The following is a 22,220-nucleotide window of genomic DNA, read 5'->3' on the forward strand; positions in this document are numbered from 1 at the left end:
TTAGGGGTCTGCACAAAAATCCTGCCCCGGTGTCTCCACATACTTAAATCCAGCCCTGGGACCTCCACATACTTAAATCCAGCCCTGCGACCTCCACATACTTAAATCCAGCCCTCCATATACTTAAATCCAGCCCTCCATATACTTAAATCCAGACCTCCACATACTTAAATCCAGCCCTCCACATACTTAAATCCAGCCCTACATATACTTAAATCCAGCCCTGGGACCTTGACATACTTAAATCCAGCCCTCCATATACTTAAATCCAGCCCTGGGACCTCCATATACTTAAATCCAGCCCTGGGACCTCCACATACTTAAATCCAGCCCTCCATATACTTAAATCCAGCCCTGGGACCTCCACATACTTAAATCCAGCCCTCCATATACTTAAATCCAGCCCTCCACATACTTAAATCCAGCCCTGGGACCTCCACATACTTAAATCCAGCCCTCCATGTACTTAAATCCAGCCCTGGGACCTCCACATACTTAAATCCAGCCCTCCATATACTTAAATCCAGCCCTCCATATACTTAAATCCAGCCCTCCACATACTTAAATCCAGCCCTCCATATGCTTAAATCTTAAATTTTAGGGGTCTGCACAAAAATTTGCCACAGTGTCTCCACATACTTAAATCCAGCCCTGGGACCTCCACATAACTAAATCCAGCCTTGGGACCTCCACATACTTAAATCCAGCCCTCCATATACTTAAATCCAGCCCTCCATATACTTAAATCCAGCCCTCCACATACTTAAATCCAGCCCTCCATATGCTTAAATCCAGCCCACCACATACTTAAATCCAGCCCTGGGACCTCCACATACTTAAATCCAGCCCTCCACATACTTAAATCCAGCCCTCCACATACTTAAATCCAGCCCTCCACATACTTAAATCCAGCCCTCCGTATACTTAAATCCAGCCCTGGAACCTCCACATACTTAAATCCAGCCCTCCATATACTTAAATCCAGCCCTCCACATACTTAGATCCAGCCCTTCATATACTTAAATCCAGCCCTCCACATACTTAAATCCAGCCCTCCGTATACTTAAATCCAGCCCTGGGACCTCCACATACTTAAATCCAGCCCTCCATATACTTAAATCCAGCCCTCCACATACTTAAATCAAGCCCTCCACATACTTAAATCCAGCCCTCCATATACTTAAATCCAGCCCTCCACATATTTAAATCCAGCCCTCCATATACTTAAATCCAGCCCTCCACATACTTAAATCCAGCCCTGGGACCTCCACATACTTAAATCCAGCCCTCCATATACTTAAATCCAGCCCTCCACATACTTAAATCCAGCCCTCCATACACTTAAATCCAGCCCTCCACATACTTAAATCCAGCCCTCTACATACTTAAATCCAGCCCTGGGACCTCCACAAACTTAAATCCAGCCCTCCACATACTTAAATCCAGCCCTCCACATACTTAAATCCAGCCCTGGGGACCTCCATATACTTAAATCCAGCCCTCCACATACTTAAATCCAGCCCTGGGACCTCCATATACTTAAATCCAGCCCTCCACATACTTAAATCCAGCCATGGGACCTCCACATACTTAAATCCAGCCCTCCATATACTTAAATCCAGCCCTGGGACCTCCACATACTTAAATCCAGCCCTCCATGTACTTAAATCCAGCCCTGGGACCTCCACATACTTAAATCCAGCCCTCCATATACTTAAATCCAGCCCTCCATATACTTAAATCCAGCCCTCCACATACTTAAATCCAGCCCTCCATATACTTAAATCCAGCCCTCCACATATTTAAATCCAGCCCTCCATATACTTAAATCCAGCCCTCCACATACTTAAATCCAGCCCTGGGACCTCCATATACTTAAATCCAGCCCTCCACATACTTAAATCCAGCCCTGGGACCTCCACATACTTAAATCCAGCCCTCCATACACTTAAATCCAGCACTCCACATACTTAAATCCAGCCCTCCACATACTTAAATCCAGCCCTGGAACCTCCACAAACTTAAATTCAGCCCTCCACATACTTAAATCCAGCCCTCCACATACTTAAATCCAGCCCTCCACATACTTAAATCCAGCCCTGGAACCTCCACATACTTAAATCCAGCCCTCCATATACTTAAATCCAGCTCTGGGACCTCCACATACTTAAATACTCAAATCCAGCCCTGGGACCTCCATATACTTAAATCCAGCCCTCCATATACTTAAATCCAGCCCTCCACATACTTAAATCCAGCCCTGGGACCTCCACATACTTAAATCCAGCCCTCCATATACTTAAATCCAGCCCTCCACATACTTAAATCTAGCCCTCCATACACTTAAATTCAGCCCTCCACATACTTAAATCCAGCCCTCCACATACTTAAATCCAGCCCTGGGACCTCCACAAACTTAAATCCAGCCCTCCACATACTTAAATACAGCCCTGAGACCTCCACATACTTAAATCCAGCCCTCCATATACTTAAATCCAGCCCTCCATATACTTAAATCCAGCTCTCCATATACTTAAATCCAGCCCTGGGACCTCCACATACTTAAATCCAGCCCTCCACATACTTAAATCCAGCCCTCCATATACTTAAATCCAGCCCTCCACATACTTAAATCCAGCCCTCCATATACTTAAATTTAGCCCTCCACATACTTAAATCCAGCCCTCCACATACTTAAATCCAGCCCTCCTTATACTTAAATTTAGCCCTCCACACACTTAAATCCATCCCTCCACATACTTAAATCCAGCCCTGGGACCTACACATACTTAAATCCAGCCCTCCATATACTTAAATCCAGCCCTCCATATACTTAAATCCAGCCCTGGGACCTCCACATACTTAAATCCAGCCCTCCATATACTTAAATCCAGCCCTCCATATACTTAAATACAGCCCTCTACATACTTAAATCCAGCCCTCCATATACTTAAATCCAGCCCTCCACATACTTAAATCCAGCCCTCCATATACTTAAATCCAGCCCTGGGACCTCCACATACTTACATCCAGCCCTCCACATACTTACATCCAGCCCTCTACATACTTAAATCCAGCCCTCCATATACTTAAATCCAGCCCTCCACATACTTAAATCCAGCCCTCCATATACTTAAATCCAGCCCTGGGACCTCCACATACTTAAATCCAGCCCTTCACATACTTAAATCCAGCCCTCCATATACTTAAATCCAGCCCTTCTTATACTTAAATCCAGCCCTCCACATACTTAAATCCAGACCTCCATATACTTAAATCCAGCCCTGGGACCTCCACATATTTAAATCCAGCCCTGCAGGAATGTATTGAGTATCACAAGAGCTTCAGTGAAATATTTACAACTAGAGAGACAAAGTCAACAAGCCATGTCAACAACCCCTTCACCTAAAGTGAACTCATGACAGGATCAAGTGTCTTGATTAGTTTCTAGGACACTTTATAACCAGGTTTATTTTATCAGTGGTTTAGATTTTAATCATTGAAGTGGTGACCAGTTTTTAGTTTCTCAGTTCTGTCTAAAACCTAACATGACTGTAAATTGTAAATTAAACGTAAGGATATAACATGATAGACTTGTTTTAGCTCTACAATTTAATGGAGAGAGAGAGAAGAGAGAGAGAGAGAGACCTTACGATTGTCTAATCTAAAGAAAAACAATAACTAAATCAGACACAAGCCAGTGATTTCCGGTTCGCGTTTGTAAATGTCTGTTTAAAAACGCGATATTTTTAAATAGTTAAACAAAAAAAAAATTCACTAAATAATGGTAAAGAAACAAAATATAGCCGATGAAAGCACGCATTTCTAATTAATTTCGATTTTTAGATATAGTACACTTTGAATAAAACCTATTTAACTTATAGAATTTTTTTTATCTTTGACTTGCTTTTATTCTGTGGTTGGATTAAAAAAAAATATAACTGAACTAGATATTAGCCTTAACCAGAAATTCCTAATTACGAAATAGCTAAAAATAAACTACTTATTATAGTAACCAAATGGCGACCCCGGATATGTGATAGCAGCCGGAACTAGTTAATAACACTGTTTGCCCACTTCAGACACTACATCTAAAAAAGTGTAACTCTTGGGGGTTGAATTTTCCACACGACAAATTGTGGAACTGTTAGAAATTGTTTAGTCTGACTAATTTAAAGATGAAAGACCTAGCCAGCATAACGTTGGACATTGTTGACCGTTCAAAATGTTGGAAAAAAGACAAACAGGAAATGTTTCTAAAGTTAATTTTTTGTTGGCAATACTTTATGTCAGTAACGTCAGGGCCGGTCTTAGGCATAGGCAAACCAGGCAGCAGCCTCTGATTGCTAAAGGCTTCGCATAGGACTAAAAACAATTTTTTTTAGAGTAAAAATAGTAAAAATTGTAAAGTAAAGTTTCTTACCTAGCGATCTGTGGTGCAGATGATGTTAATGAGCAGGTTGTCATGTGACCAGCCTAAATGAGCAGGTTGTCATGTGACCAGCCTAAATTAGAAGGTTGTCATGTGACCAGCCTAAATGAGCAGGTTGTCATGTGACCAGCCTAACGACCAGCCGCCATTACTTTCCCCAACTAAAGTCAGGTACGCATTTGAGTTGGGTGGGCTCAGGGGTGCCCTAAAAAATCCCAAAATTAAAAATCGTAGTCTTCACCGAGAATTGCAACCAGGACCCCAGGTTCAGAAGCCAGGATCTTAACCACTCAGCCACCGCCCCCCCCACCCCCACCTCCCGCACATTTGTGCCCAATGTAATTCTTGTAGTTTTCTAAGTTTTAAATAAATTTTATTTTATTTCTCGAAGTTTATGTTTCATTTTTGGCCACTAAATTCACTTCGCCGCCAATTATGGACGCCGGACCTAACCAGCACATAGCGTACATATAAATCATTACGACATGCTTTTACAACATGTAAATGACATACAAGGGCACACTTTAGGTGACGATCTTTAAACGTGGACTATATCATAAAATCGCTTCGAGTGTTTCTGAATATTTTGTAAGCGTAAATAATTGCCGGACTGTTTTTAATGTTTTAGATAGGATCTAAATATAACTTATACGAGCTGTTCAAACGCCTAGGTTAAAGTTTAGCAGGGGTTACAGTTAGACAGATACTCTAACTTAAAATAGGTTAGCTCCATTATATTCTAACTAACTTTTAAGTCGTGACGCGTACTAAAAATAGTCAAGGGCGATCGCTCTTGTCGACCTTAAATTTAAATAGCGATTCTCATATTCAGTACTTCATTGGCTGAGTATTTCCCACTAGATCTAGGTACATTTCTTCAATAGCATAAACATTTCTTATTGCAATGCGTTCATAACACGATTGAATATTTTTCTACAATTGCGCTACGGTATAAACAAATATAAACACATCTTTGTTAACTAGACGAGGAAAACTTATAGAATGTGAACAGTTATTTTTAGTGGCAGCATACTAGGTTTCTGGGTATTTTTTTTTATATCTTTGAACTGAGTATAATCAGCTGTTTCGAACGCTCTTCACACAGACCGCGTAGAGCCAATTAATGACCCACATTACTGGCACGCAAGGCCCAGTCGTGCAAGTCGGCAGTCAAATGACTGCTAAGTCAACTTAATTAGTGCAGCCTTCATCGAACTAGATTTAACCTGTTTCAAATTAGTTAGATCTGTCTTCATTAGAAATTCTATTTTACTGTGTTCTTTTAAGACCTGTTACCCCCCCTCTTTTTTTCCCCCAATTGTCTGTGCTATTCAATATGTTGTTATCATGACTATTAGTAAGAATCTGCATTTAGGGCTACCAGTTATACGATATGTCTGCTAGATTTATTTAACTTCGTATACGATCTTCTCAATCAGGCCTTCTGCAAACACTACTTAACAACAACACAACAGCACACCTAACACAAGAACTTGACAACAAGAGCTTCTAGTAACAAAGTGGCGATTTAATGACAATTACATCAACAGCCGATTCAACACAATTGGCTACATCAATTCAAATGCTTTCTTGAACTTAACAGAACTGCCTTACTTAACTTTACAAGTCTCTCTAGCTCGTACAGCTACATTCTCGAGGACTCACTAGGTACCAGTCCTTATGCCTTGCTGTTCTGGAAAAAACTGTCTCTCGTTACACACCGTGTCTCTCGACCGTGAAGGCTCTTGATCACATGACCACAACACAGGTCATACTTGCGTGAACTAGCAGTACTGTCCCTTGTCTATCGACAGCCGTTGACCCGTTGACCTGTGTGATTGGCCTGGGTCGTGTGTATCAGTAGGCCGCACACACATTAACCCTTTCGGTCCGCCACTGGAGTTACTACATTATTAATACTTAATAATAATAATAATAAGAAGAAGAAGAAGAAAAACTGAGAAAAGCAAACAAAATATGGGAACCAAGGTTTGGAGATTAAGCGTTTAAGGAAGTTATCCAAAATACCCCATTGTTATATCAACCGAGGGGATAATAACAACTGACCTCACAGACACCTTCCAGGCCCTAAACATTCCTAGGAACATCTTCGTTGCCTGTCAGAGGGCGGTACTGCTGCAGACCTGCCACATCACCAGAAAATTCCTCAGTGGAAACTGTTAAAGGGACTACACTGAATTTTGTTTCTCTTTAACGAAACTCGACCCTGGCAGTGCCAGAGAATGACTACACGTTCGTTTCTAACATAATAATAATAATAATCTTTATTATCCGTAAGGAAATTTGTCTTACAATTTGTGCATTACACCAAACAAAAAAACATTATAACTATAAGAAACCAAAGTGTACATTCACACCAGACTCACTCATAATTTACATATGAATCTCCAAATCTGTCGTGTACAAAATTTAAAGACAAATGTTTTCATTATGATTTTTATAATTTATTTTCATTTTCTTTTGTCTTCGTTTCTATGTTTATTTTATTTTTTCAGAAAGTCAGCCAGTTACGGCAATGGCAGTAATTTTCCTTCTTAGTAAATAACTAAATATAAATCTAAATATAACAATAATAATAATAATAATAATAATAACAATAATACAAAGCTTTACCGTACAGTTTTACACTTTGCATAACAATTCAATAAGTCTTTTAAAAAAAATGAACGCGACACTGCTATAGTGTAAATTAATTCAGAAAAATCCAGTTTAACGGATCAAGTTGGATATACAGCTTGTATTGAATCGGTATAGTCGCTAAGGGCTTTGAGTTTTCTGTTTGTTCAAGCGAATGGTAACTTGAGTCATCTTTGTCGTGGTCAGAGAATCGAATTCGATGTTAGAAGTCTTTTGTTGTTTGTAAAATGAAAAACAAACATTGGACTGTGTCTCTCTATGACAGTGTCCTGACACACACACCTACACACAGAGACGCGGAGACATACATCTGGCGCCCAACCATGAGGGACACCACGCACGCACACCATGATCGAACAGGCTACATGAGGCTCTATATGGGGGATATTAAATATACTAACATAAAGTGAGCTTAGTGAGCGGACATCTTGAAGGACAACGACGGTAGCTAACTTATCGTACATCAACCCGTCGTCAGGATTGATAGTACGGGGCCTATCAGATGAGTAATGCCCATACTCGGGTTTAATAGATAAATTTTGTAAAGCCATTTGAGTGAAATTACCCGAGTGCGGGCGAAACTGGTTGCATGTTAGACTGTTGGATTCGATCTCCTCAGATGGGATCAATGCTACCTACTCAGGAACTCGGGTTCGCTGGGCTAGCTTCTAATGTCACGCTTGCCGCGAATACCTTGTGGTATAATGAGAGATTGTCTAGACTCGTTTCTCCCACCGCCAGAAAGTTCGCCATCAGTGAGGCGACTAAATGCAACGTCGTACATCTGGGAACGTACCTTCTAGAGCCTACGGCGTTTATGGGGCGCGCCTCACATTCCGGCGCGCCCTAATCCAGCTTTTAACCAGGCACCCACACATTGGGTTGGACATCCTGGGTTTTGCAAGCTCCATCCACTTGGCCTTCTAACATAAAGTAACTAATAAGCGTCTTGAGTCCTTGAATTCACTCTTATAATAGTAGGTCTACATCTATCATAATAGCATCTAGACTCTATAGATCTAAATATATGCAGGCCTACGAGGCAAATGTTTTTATTAAAAAAAAAATAGATTTAGGTCGATTAGCTATTTTGATAGCTCCATTCATGCTATTTTTACATTCACGAATTCGCTTTCTTTTAACATTATTATTTCGTTGAATTGTTTCCAAAACACTCTCAATGACTATATCGACAGTGATACGCAACTTAAGACCCGCGGGTCACAGGTAATATATGGCAAGTATATATTATTCTATATTATAAGTGTGGAGGGGGATTTCATTTCGGGGGGGGGGGGGGGGGTCCCTGACTACGCCTATGGTCTCTATACCAATTCACACCATGCTCATCACTATTTTCTATACTTTGTAACAAAGCTTGACTTGGTTAACTATTTATTAGCCTCCCTGTTTTGTTCCCGAGATTGCATTGAAAATTTTAAGCAACTGTGATTTTGATATACTGACAGGCTATAACTTAATTTAGAAACAAGCCCAATATTCAACTGATGTGTTTAATATGGCGGAGAATCTCGTGCAAGCTACCACAAGCTTGTTAATGAAATATAATCTGGCATCGCCTAATTAAACACATTAAATATACATTTACATTAATACTTAAATAAAAGATTCAACATTATCTTATCTTATATAATACAGACGTTACTTCAAAAAAAGAAGATGATTACGTCCTACGCGTCATGCATTTAGTCATGCATGTTAACCAATGACTTAAATTCTGCCAAGTCACTGGTTTTCCTGGCTGGCTCAGGCAACCCATTCCATGCTCTAATAGCACTAGGGAAGAAGGAGTATTTGTACAAATTTGTCCTAGCATATGGGACGAGTAATGTGCCTTTATCTCTGTGTCTTTCAGAGTATTTTATTTCATTTTGTTTTTTATTTGAAGATAATGGGATATTTCTCCACTAAAAAATAGAAGAATATGTTGTATGTATGTTTTGCCAATCGGCATTCGACTGTTGGACTATCAGTCACTATGAGATATGTTGAAACTTATGGGGCCGGAGTTGTCACGCCACTGGCAGCTCCAGGTCTTATCGACCTGCCACTTTGAAGTGTTCGGCCGGAGACCCCCTACTGAACAATCGTTAAAAAGGAGTGACTCGCAGGGGAGACAACGAGAAGCAATCACAATAGACGTCTGTTGACTGTCTGACAGTAAATCAAGGTGTGTGCATGTGTAGCAGTTGACCAGTTGAGGACTTAATTACCTTTAGGTCTTACTGAAGTAAGTTATTCTCATTCATAGATAGTAGATGTCTTAATTTCAGTAGCATTTCCGTTGAGGCCTTGATTGAGCCACGTCTCACTGACGTAAGTTAAACTATTTCTATAGATAATAGATCTGTTACATGTTTGTAATGTTGGATGCATTATACCTACTTTATGCCTAATGATCGTCAGGGCCGGCCCTAACGATTGCGGGGCCCTATGCGAAACGGATTGCGCGGGGCCCAGTCTGGGTAGGGATAATCATAACGCCAAAATTAAGATTTCGTATTAGAAAATATATTCGTCTTTGTAATAAAATTTTATGAGATGAAAGCTGACAATGCCGGGTTTTTTTTTTATCGCGTGTAGGTTTGGCATCTCGAAATGACAATTTGTGTCTATTTTTATGAGTTTTCAGAACATTTTAATTAAATTAGATTTTGATATATTTTGCAATTACATGAGATTTCAGGAAGATCAGGAGGCCGCCGAATCCCTGTTATTATGTATAAGTTATAATGGTTTAATTTAATCATTTACACCTAGAATTAGCGCGGGGCCTGTGAAAGTGTGGGGCCCACTGTGACCGCATAGGTTGCAGTGACCTGGGTCTGGCCCTGATTATCGTCTGTAATATATTAGATGTAAGATACATTTTAGATAGGGTCTAATGCCCCTACTGAGCTAGATGATACAATTGTAAGAAAAATAGTTTTCACAGATACTGCAGCTAGAGTTAGATTACATGGTAGTTTTTTTTTCATATCATATCTTAAGCAGAGTCTTCTCTCTATTGATTCTGTCATCTGGAATAGATGGGGGTACGGTGGCTGAATTTAAATAAATGATACATTTTTTAAACTATTCATTTTGGCTTATTATAATTACCCGACAAAATAGCGCAAATAAAATCGCGCCGACAAAACGGCGCCAACAAAATAGCGCCGCCTAAATAGCACGCAAAATTTTTTTTCGTCATTTTGCAAGAAATACTTTGGATATCTTAAAATATAAATATGCAAACATTTTAATGCTAGAATGATAAAAAGCTACAATGAATAATTTCAAAATATGTCATTTATTTAAATTCCAAAAGTGCACTTCAAAAAACAAGTAAAGATACTTCCATATTTGTCATATTTACGCAGCGTTAAAAAAAATACAGATTTTTGTTATGTACCATAAGGAGAGGAGGGTGTGGCGGGGAGAGAACGGAAGTTGTTTTAGGCCTACAATCCAAATTGACCATTCTGAACTTTATATATATATAGTTCGTCCATCGTGGTTCGATGATGACCACTTTGCCATCCAGGGGGGATTGGGGGGGGGGGGGACGACAAGTGACTTGCGCTGGAATTTGGATTAAAGTGAGGAGGATTCGCGCAACACGTCGACCTCACTCTCTCGCCCTAAAGCCCGTCCTTTTCCGGAAGCAAGATTTGGTCAAGACGTCCGGGGACAAGTTTGGGTGCAGTGGATGACCAGAGACTTTCTGTGTGTCTTGTCCTGCTCTTGAGTACTCCACAGCACTGTGCTGGTACTTGCCTTTCTGTCCGATTAGTCAAGTTTTGTGACGTTACGCACAGGCCGCCAAGTCCAGACTTCACATGCTAGGTTTGACAGAACCTCAGTGTACTGAGTGCCATGGACACGTCAGATACCCTCTACCTGGTTTAGCCGGCCAGTCAATGCCGTTTCCGGGGTGTGGCCGCTGCGCATGCTACAGCTTCTGGGAGCCACAGGAGAGAGTTGGGTACCGAGTGGGAACCAAGAGTGAGCCAAGCTATCCTCAAAAAGAAGGTACGACTGCCTGTCCACTAGAGGTGCTACCCCTCCTAGATACCCCATACACATGGTGTTAGACAAGGACGGACAGGAAATAGCAAAATGAATGATTGACTTGGTCAGTCACTGCCGGAGATGAAACAAAAATGCAGCCCAGGATCTTCACTCACTAAAATCCGGTACTTTTTATACACATCATATATAAATATGCGCTATTATATCGGGAAATTTCCCGCTATTTTGTCTGCGCTATTTTGTCGGCGCTATTTTGTCGTGTCACCGGGTGAGCGGTAAAGCTTGGTTTCCGAACCGAGGCGTCTAGGTTTTCAGCCCGAGTGAAGGCTTGGATTTTAATTTCGAGATTTTCGGGGTACCTGACAATATTTTGGGAAAAAAAAAGATAAAGGCGGTTGGTCGTTGTGCTGGCCACATAACACCCTTGTTAACCGTGGGTCACAGAAACAGATGAAATCATTTGCCCAATAGAACGCAAGGCCTGAAAGACGTATGGACTTTTTTTTTCTTGAATAGATTGTTTATTGTTTAGTACAGTGATGCTCAACCTAATTTGACCTGCGGGCCATTTTAACTTTCGACACGCGTGTTGCGGGCCACATCAACAAAATGGTAAAATATGAAATCAAAATTCACCTGAAACCATTTGAACTATTGGATCTAGTTCTTACATTAATTAATCTGATAGTTAAAGTCTATCATTTTTTACGCGTCTAAAAAATTTTGCTTCATTTCTACTTAAAATGAGAGCAGCATTGTAGCTACTTTTACCACCAACTATTTTCTTGTCTCTTTTTGGTCAAATCTCTAGGCGTAGTTTAACCAATCTTTTAGACGCGGCTCAAACCAAGAGGGCCTTCATATTTGTTTTATAATGCCACTGTATATGTTTGTTTTTAAACATCCAGACTTTCTTTAGAAAACAAATATGTTGGCTTATTATCATGTTCCACCAAAAAAAGGCCCATTCACTTCTCCGGGTAGATTCTACATTCAGTATTCCATTTCAGAAACTCATACTCGTTAAAGGTCATGGTACCAATCCATCAGAGAAAAAGTGAGGGCCCTAACAAAGGTAAAATTACATTTTCAACCTTTTTTGAAGAGGGGAGAATTTATTACTTTTTGTGCCGACTTTTCGGCGGGCCGGATGTAACCACGTCGCGGGCCGGTTCTGGCCCGCGGGCCGTACTTTGGGCATCACTGGTTTAGTATATCTATTGAACTTTGAGACTATTCCTTATGCAGGCCAGTGATTGAAATAAATGCGATAACTTACACCCAGTCATTATGAAACTTAAAATATACGAGGGAAAAAAAAAACTAAGATGAACAGATTCCTTTACATGCAGTATGTCTTTTTAAGTGACGTCTTAAACTCGCCTGACGTCATCCTCTTCAACACGTCACCACCCATTCAACACGTGACATCAGAAATATCATCGAATGCTATGAGAAATGATTGAAATTCTGATTATCTTCTCTTCTCATCGTATAAATTACAGACCTTACTTATATTTTTTATATAATGTTGTGACCTAATAAAATACTACGGGAAGACATGTCTTGGTGCTAGGCTTTATTGAACAAGAAGGACAAAACTGTTCACAATAACACAGTACACACGCACACACACACACAAGCTGACCTGGACACCATGACATTTTGACACACTAGAACAGATCAGTTCACAGCACACAACAAGAAACATAAATACACAACATAAAATGTTTGTTTTACATGTTTCGGATGTTCCTTCAGAGTTTTTTAGTCATAATAAGGCTTGACTTCGAATCCGAAGATCATTGAGGAATGCAGTATTTTGCCACAAATAGCGCAGGCATAAGCATTTTCCACCTGTGTATCTACTGCCATATAAAGATCAAGCCTCCTAGTACTACTGCTACATAAAGATCAAACCTCCTAGTACTACTGCCATATAAAGATCAAACCTCCTAGTACTACAGCTACATAAAGATCAAGCCTCCTAGTACTACTGCTACATAAAGATCAATCCTCCTAGTACTACTGCTACATAAAGATCAAACCTCCTAGTACTACTGCTACATAAAGATCAAACCTCCTAGTACTACTGCTACATAAAGATCAAACCTCCTAGTACTACTGCTACATAAAGATCAAACCTCCTAGTACTACTGCTACATAAAGATCAAGCCTCCTAGTACTACAGCTACATAAAGATCAAACCTCCTAGTACTACTGCTACATAAAGATCAAACCTCCTAGTACTACTGCTACATAAAGATCAAACCTCCTAGTACTACAGCTACATAAAGATCAAACCTCCTAGTACTACTGCTACATAAAGATCAAACCTCCTAGTACTACTGCTACATAAAGATCAAACCTCCTAGTACTACTGCTACATAAAGATCAAACCTCCTAGTACTACAGCTACATAAAGATCAAACCTCCTAGTACTACAGCTACATAAAGATCAAGCCTCCAAGTACTACAGCTACATAAAGATCAAGCCTCCAAGTACTACAGCTACATAAAGATCAAGCCTCCTAGTACTACAGCTACATAAAGATCAATCCTCCTAGTACTACTGCTACATAAAGATCAATCCTCCTAGTACTACTGCCACATAAAGATCAAGCCTCCTAGTACTACTGCCACATAAAGATCAAACCTCCTAGTACTACTGCCACATAAAGATCAAACCTCCTAGTACTACTGCTACATAAAGATCAAACCTCCTAGTACTACTGCTACATAAAGATCAAACCTCCTAGTACTACTGCCACATAAAGATCAAACCTCCTAGTACTACTGCCACATAAAGATCAAACCTCCTAGTACTACTGCCACATAAAGATCAAGCCTCCTAGTACTACTGCTACATAAAGATCAAACCTCCTAGTACTACAGCTACATAAAGATCAAGCCTCCAAGTACTACTGCTACATAAAGATCAAGCCTCCAAGTACTACAGCTACATAAAGATCAATCCTCCTAGTACTACTGCTACATAAAGATCAATCCTCCTAGTACTACTGCCACATAAAGATCAAACCTCCTAGTACTACAGCTACATAAAGATCAAGCCTCCTAGTACTACAGCTACATAAAGATCAAGCCTCCAAGTACTACAGCTACATAAAGATCAATCCTCCTAGTACTACTGCTACATAAAGATCAATCCTCCTAGTACTACTGCCACATAAAGATCAAGCCTCCTAGTACTACTGCTACATAAAGATCAAACCTCCTAGTACTACAGCTACATAAAGATCAAACCTCCTAGTACTACAGCTACATAAAGATCAAGCCTCCTAGTACTACAGCTACATAAAGATCAAGCCTCCTAGTACTACTGCCACATAAAGATCAATCCTCCTAGTACTACTGCTACATAAAGATCAAACCTCCTAGTACTACTGCCACATAAAGATCAAGCCTCCTAGTACTACTGCCACATAAAGATCAATCCTCCTAGTACTACTGCCACATAAAGATCAAACCTCCTAGTACTACTGCCACATAAAGATCAAACCTCCTAGTACTACAGCCACATAAAGATAAAGCCTCCTAGTACTACTGCTACATAAAGATCAATCCTCCTAGTACTACAGCTACATAAAGATCAATCCTCCTAGTACTACAGCTACATAAAGATCAAGCCTCCAAGTACTACAGCTACATAAAGATCAAGCCTCCAAGTACTACAGCTACATAAAGATCAATCCTCCTAGTACTACTGCTACATAAAGATCAATCCTCCTAGTACTACTGCCACATAAAGATCAAGCCTCCTAGTACTACTGCCACATAAAGATCAAACCTCCTAGTACTACTGCCACATAAAGATCAAACCTCCTAGTACTACTGCTACATAAAGATCAAACCTCCTAGTACTACTGCTACATAAAGATCAAACCTCCTAGTACTACTGCCACATAAAGATCAAGCCTCCTAGTACTACTGCTACATAAAGATCAAACCTCCTAGTACTACAGCTACATAAAGATCAAGCCTCCAAGTACTACTGCTACATAAAGATCAAACCTCCTAGTACTACTGCTACATAAAGATCAAGCCTCCTAGTACTACTGCCACATAAAGATCAAACCTCCTAGTACTACTGCTACATAAAGATCAAACCTCCTAGTACTACTGCTACATAAAGATCAAACCTCCTAGTACTACTGCTACATAAAGATCAAGCCTCCAAGTACTACTGCTACATAAATATCAAGCTTCCTAGTACTACTGCTACATAAAGATCAAACCTCCTAGTACTACTGCTACATAAAGATCAAACCTCCTAGTACTACTGCTACATAAAGATCAAACCTCCTAGTACTACTGCTACATAAAGATCAAACCTCCTAGTACTACTGCTACATAAAGATCAAACCTCCTAGTACTACTGCTATTTAAGATCAAACCTCTTAGTACTTCCTGCTATTTAAGATCAAACCTCTTAGTACTTCCTGCTATTTAAGATCAAACCTCTTAGTACTTCCTGCTATTTAAGATCAAACCTCTTAGTACTGCCTGCTACATAAAGATCAAACTTTCAAGTACTTCCTGCTATTTAAGATCAGACCTCTTAGTACTGCCTGCTATTTAAGATCAAACCTCTTAGTACTTCCTGCTATTTAAGATCAAACCTCTTAGTACTGCCTGCTACATAAAGATCAAACTTTCAAGTACTTCCTGCTATTTAAGATCAAACCTCTTAGTACTGCCTGCTACATAAAGATTAAACTTTCAAGTACTTCCTGTTATTTAAGATCAAACCTCTTAGTACTTCCTGCTATTTAAGATCAAACCTCTTAGTACTGCCTGCTACATAAAGATCAAACTTTCAAGTACTTCCTGCTATTTAAGATCAAACCTCTTAGTACTTCCTGCTATTTAAGATCAAACCTCTTAGTACTGCCTGCTACATAAAGATCAAACTTTCAAGTACTTCCTGCTATTTAAGATCAAACCTCTTAGTACTTCCAACCTTTTATTAGTGCGGAGTCCAGAAACTATTTCTTTCAACTCATCTTGTTTCATCTTCATCTTTTCAATATTGACAGCATCGATTCATTTTATTTTACTATTCAAAGCATCGATCTCTTGCAAAGTCAATTTATTTTACCCTTTTTTCAGATAATCTGAAAATGGGCGATATCGATTACTATCTACCGCACGCTTCCCATGCGACCCTCCTGCTGAATGATTTACTTCGATACGGCCCATTACGTGTCCCACATAAAAATGAATGGGCCGATACAATCTAGTATTTGCTTTGCACGTAACCTTTGATATATAGCGTGTGTGTGTGTGTGTGTGTTTGAGTGTGTATGTGTTGATGTTTAAGATGGGTTGGTCAGCCCAATAAGTTGGTTAAATCGATATTTGACCATAAATGTAGTAGACTAATCGATTACCCTAAAAAGAATCTAAGATTGATTAAACAACTACAGCAGTTAATGCTGGCATCTTTTTTTTTTTTTTTTTATATTATACCTTGGAAATAAAAACAAAATTAATTTCTGTTTAGCTATTACCACAATTTTTTTTAAAAAAAGGAAGGCAATTAGCTGAATGAGTAACGTTTTGTTCTATAGGTTGATTAGTTTGGATCACTTTGATGGTGTACGCCAGTTTACGGGGGCGGGGGGGGGGGTAGTTCTTACTCTCTTGGCAGCCTGGTCGTGCGGTTTGCACGCTGGACTGTCGTACAGATTTATCGATGGTCCCGGGTTCAAACCCTGCCCGCTCCCATCCCCCGTCGTCCTGCGGGAGGTTTGGACTAGGAAGTAATTATCTTCAACTCTGAAGGAACATCCGAAACATGTAAAACATTTTACAACATTTTGGCCCTTATTTCTAAAAATAGATTACAAACCTATGCCTAAGAAAAGAAACATAAGTCAGTGTTGACTCAAACCATGTAGGTATTATATAGTTTGTATGTACCAACAAAAAATAGTTTTTATATCTCTGCCCTCCCCACCCCTAGAAAAACAAAAAAACATCACAATTAAACTTTTCACTCTTCACAATTAAACATTTGACTATCACTAACACATTATGTGTTTTAGATTACAGAGAATAACCTTAGGGCTTTCTCTAATAGAACAACACTTTATTAATACTCTCTAAGGCGAAGTCTTTATGAATAATCTACCCAAATTTTGGTTTGGGCTTCACTGCAGGCAATCTGATTTTACTGGAATCAATTTGTACAAAATAATCCATGATATATATTGCTATTACTCGCGTTTAATAGATCTTCTTTGTTTCATTTGTAACTTTGGTTATTTTCCCATTATATAAATAATAATAATAATAATAATAATAAGGCTTGTCTTCGGGTCCGAAGATTAATGAGAAATGCAGTATTTTCCGTGGCTACGCAGCCCCAGATGTGACTATTTTGCCACATCCAGGGCAAGCATAATCATTGTCCGCCGGTGGTCGATTAAGACTTTCTTTTCGCCGTCAGCGTCTGTCCTCGGCAGCGGATTTTCTTTTGGTCTCAAATGTGTATCCCGCGGCCTTTGTGAGCGACCTCCCGCTGTCTCGTTGTATAAAAAATGTCGTGACGAATCACACCATCCAACATTGTATTCTAGCTATCACAAGAAATAAGTTGACACGACCTGGCGCACACGTCATTTGTCCAAGTATTTCTCTGTATATGCCATCCTCCTTCTCAGGCTGTACCACAACTGTCAACAGAATACCTCTCACCACCCCCGCTACCAATGTGTATATTGCTTAAAAAAAAACACCACAGCCTTCAAACATTTCTGAAAGTTACACAGCCCTCGGAAAAAAAACAACAAGTGACATACTATAATATTTAAAAAATAAACAAATCTTTTACGAAGCCAATGCTAGTCTGTTAAATTCTCATTCTGTTTATTAAATGTAATGCTTCATTATTGCAAGGAGTCTTTCCAATGAGTTTCGCACAGTCTTCCTCTATTACCAGGTGGCGCGGTGGCTGAGTGCTGACGCGCTTGGATTCCGAACCGGTCACGGGTTCGAATCTCGGTGAAGAGTTAGATTTTTAATTTCTGGATTTTAGGGCGCCTCTGAGTCCACCCAGCTCTCATGGGAACCTGACATTAGCTGAGGAAAAAGTAAAGGCGGTTGGTCGTTGTGCTGGCCACATGACACCCCTGTTAACCGTGGGCCACAGAAACAGATGACCTTTACATCATCTGCCCCATAGATCACAAGGTCCTGAAAGGGGAACTTTACTACCACTTCTATTACTGACCAGCTAATGATGTATCAAATAAGTCGGTGCTCAAAATGGTCACGTAGGCCTACGGCTGTTTTATGCCTACGTCTGTTTTATGCCTACGTCTGTTTCGTGCCTACGGCTGTTTCGTGCCTACGTCTGTTTCGTGCCTACGTCTGTTTCGTGCCTACGTCTGTTTCATGCCTACGGCTGTTTCACGGCCTACGTCTGTTTCACGGCCTACGTCTGTTTCATGCCTACGTCTGTTTCATGCCTACGTCTGTTTCGTGCCTACGTCTGTTTCATGCCTACGTCTGTTTCGTGCCTACGGCTGTTTCATGCCTACGACTGTTCCATGCCTACGTCTGTTTCATGCCTACGTCTGTTTCATGCCTACGTCTGTTTCATGCCTACGTCTGTTTCATGCCTACGTCTGTTTCATGCCTACGTCTGTTTCACGGTCTATTTATTTACTCAACTCTTTATTGAATACAAAGAAACTATTGAGTGAAGTGCGATAACTCCCGCCAAAAGTGGTGTTCAAAATAAAAAGCCGTAAGCCAAAGTTAATTTTAAGATGATAATATTTGGAAAAATTATAACGGTCAAATAAGAGTTTTCACTGTGTGGCTAATTAGTAATAGTTTACCCCCATCCCCCAAATGATATACAGAAACTGTCAATATTTTCGAAATACCCACTCTGTACCCAATAGGAGTTTTGCAAGCTAATAGGAGTAATTGTAATAATAAATTTAAAAACAACAATAATCTATGACGTCATTTTCGAATAATAAATTTGAATGTTATTAATTGTTCTCTTGATTTGTAACTTCCGCTTTTTTTACTTTTTCAACAGGCATGCATGGCGATGACCTTCAACTTCAACGCATTGTTACTGTAACACACATGTTACTACACATGTCAGAAACAACAGCCTTCTGTTTAAATCAGCTTTGAGTCCAGTGACGTCACCCAGTGTCGTCTGCAATGGGCACTGGCATATGAATTGTCATTGTAACAATCACTAGTGACACCTACTTATCACAGTGGCGTGTACATAACAGGCCATGTATGTAGCCATTGTACGTGATCTATCAATGATATAATTAATGTATATCAGTAAGGTATTTTTCTGGAGTATAAACAGAGATTAACGCCGCCATATTGTCGCTGTGTATTTCTGCAGTCTCATCTTCACGTGGAAGGTTTTTTTAATCCACCACATAGAAGGAATGAAGGACAGCTTAACTTGTTCCAAGGACGATTTTTTCCTTCCGTCTATCTGTCACTCAGTGCATGATCTGACTAAAAGTAAACATGCCTCCCCGCGGAAGTCTAAAAGCACTGACGAATCACTCCTGCCATCATCCAGGATGTTTAACAACGGCAAGAAGCTGTATTCATCCGCGCCGACTTCCGAGACCAGCACTCCTTTTAAACTTCCCAGCATTCAACGCGCCAAGAGCAACAGTGTGTCCAGCCTCGCTACGGGCAATGCTACAGGGACAGACGATGACATCATCGACCAGAGAGCAGACTTGACACGTTCGCCCAGTTGCCCTTCCTTGATGGACGCCGGCTCGCACGCGGAGAATCTAGATACGCAGCTATCGCCAAGGAGTCTTTATGCCAAAACAACATGGCGGATCGGAGCTGTCCCAGCTGGTCTCAAGCTGCCAAACATCTTTCAGCAACGTGACGTCACTACAGCTAGTACGACGTCCAACTTCTCGCCTCGGGTTCTGCAAACTTCGCGAGATCTGAACATGGACTCGCCTCGAGCAATGCGAAGACAACTCCAAATGAAAGAAAACGCCAAAGAGCCCCAGAGATCGCATCAGAATTATGCCCTCTTGTTGCCTTTAGCAACCACTTCGAAACCTCCATCCCATTTCAATGAGGGTAAAAGAAAAACTCATAAGAAAAATGGTAAGCTTGGCCGCAACGATACCAGAGAGGTGACCCACATATTGAAAGACAGGCTAGCCCAGGATCGACTGGACCATACAACGGTACAGGAAGTCGAGGAAGCAGTGTATGACTTCTCGCATGACTGAACTTACTGAAAGAGAGGCCATGTCGGATTCTGCCCCGAGGATATTGTCCTGTTTATTAATTGTGAATATATTGACCAACAACTTGGGTTTTCCCTTTTCAAATTTTTTCTTTAAAATGAGAACATTGAACATTGCCCACTCCAAAGGTTACTTTGTCTGGCTGTTAACTTTTACGAGCTACAGATCATGAAGTGGTCAAAACAAGATGAGCTGGGTCGTTAAATAAGAAGTGACTTTACAGTATTCAATTTGAATTTCAAGTTGGTCTCTCTACCAACAAAGTTGAGTGGAAAGGAGGGGGTGGAGGCAGGAGCGTAGCTAGGAATTTTCCATTGTTTGGGGACCCGGGGGGGCTTGAAATCTTTGGGGGCCCCTGCATTTTACGTAATATTTACTTTTTAATGTTAAAAACATAAATTTGAGGGCCCACACCAAGCGGGGCCCTGGGGAGTTTTTAACTTCTCCCCCACCTCCCCCCAACCTAGCTACGCCACTGCACGGTGGAGGTTGTTGAATAGAAGCCTTAACCAAGGTATCAACTGCCCCCCCCCCTTTTTTTCTCTGTATATATTGTATTTATAAAAAAAAAACGCAACTTAAATAGATATGGGTGTTTAATAATGAGTATCACTTATAGGGTTACATTGATAGAGTTAGATCATATAATAATTGTAATAATAATATTTGTTATCCATAAGGAAATTAGTCTTACAATCTGTGCACATAGTCTTCTTTGGTAGCCGCACAGCGACCTATGATTGTCTTGACATTGTCACTGGTCGAATCTCCAGAAGACGGAAGTACAGACCGTCAAACGCGACCCGTCATTGGCATACACTGCCATACAGGATCTATCTTCAACCCGTTATTTAAAACTATGCAACTACATGTTAACCGCAGAAACTTTTGTAGCTAGCTTGAACAAAAGAAAGGGAGAGAATAGTCCTGATGGTGGCTGTGGTATTGTTGACACTGCATGTAAGATGTATCTACTAGTTGGACTAACTGTATTTTTGGATTTCAAAATTGCAAAAATTATCTTAGTAAATAAAAGAAATTATAATATTCTTTTATTGAAAACGCCTAATATACAAAAAAACTACCGTTATAATCAAGTCATTATTTATTGCTCATATAAACAGACTTTCGTTATTTATCTTGAACACATGTGTTTTATGATAGTGTTACCATAGTATGTGTAGATACAAAGTTAAGGTATTAATAGTTACCACGGTATTATTAAACTTTTATTTTTTTATTTGCAAAGATTCAGGCACATAAAATCTGACATATAACAAACTAAAGCAGAAAGCTACCGTCAGCAGTAAATAAGTGATTCCAAAATATCAGGCTGCAATCATTAATTTTACCCTTTTATCGATGTTTTATTTCAGATTTTCTGTAATGAGATATTGTTTTAATGAAATTAATTTATGAAATATATTTATTATTATTTTCGAGTCACTATATTGAAACTTGAGTGTAAAGTTGTCAAATAAAACCAGAGACCGCTTCACTCTTAATCTAAAATGGAAATTCGATCCAAAATATTATTTAAAGGTAAAAAGTCAAGTTCCCCTTTCAGACCTCGTGGTATATAAGGCTGATGATGTAAAGGTCATCTGTTTCTGTGGCCCACGGTTAACGAGGGTGTCATGTGGCCAGCACAACGGCTAACCGCCTTTACTTTTTCCCCACTAAAGGCAGGTACCCAATGAGAGCTGGGTGGACTCAGAGGCGCCAAAAGATCCCAAAATAAAAAAAATCCCAGTGTTCACCAAGATTCGAACCCAGAACCCACGGTTGGTCGTTGTGCT

General features: G+C 40.0%; 1 protein-coding gene across 2 annotated transcripts; it reads left to right on the forward strand.

The window, feature by feature from the left end:
- The first annotated feature begins 9,213 nt into the window (after window positions 1-9,213).
- On the forward strand, window positions 9,214-21,802 carry LOC129924943 (uncharacterized). 2 transcript variants are annotated; one of them, XM_056022464.1, is made up of 2 exons: window positions 9,214-9,341; window positions 19,203-21,802. In XM_056022464.1, exon 2 carries the CDS (start codon window positions 19,579-19,581, stop codon window positions 20,401-20,403), a length of 825 nt encoding a protein of 274 aa, XP_055878439.1. In that variant the 5' UTR covers window positions 9,214-9,341; window positions 19,203-19,578; the 3' UTR covers window positions 20,404-21,802. The 2 variants fall into 2 exon arrangements, with proteins under 2 accessions (XP_055878439.1, XP_055878438.1); XM_056022463.1 differs by having other exon boundaries at window positions 9,235-9,427.
- Window positions 21,803-22,220: the final 418 nt, after the last annotated feature.

Source organism: Biomphalaria glabrata, chromosome 3 (genome assembly GCF_947242115.1).
Source record: "Biomphalaria glabrata chromosome 3, xgBioGlab47.1, whole genome shotgun sequence".
Taxonomy (NCBI): domain Eukaryota; kingdom Metazoa; phylum Mollusca; class Gastropoda; family Planorbidae; genus Biomphalaria; species Biomphalaria glabrata.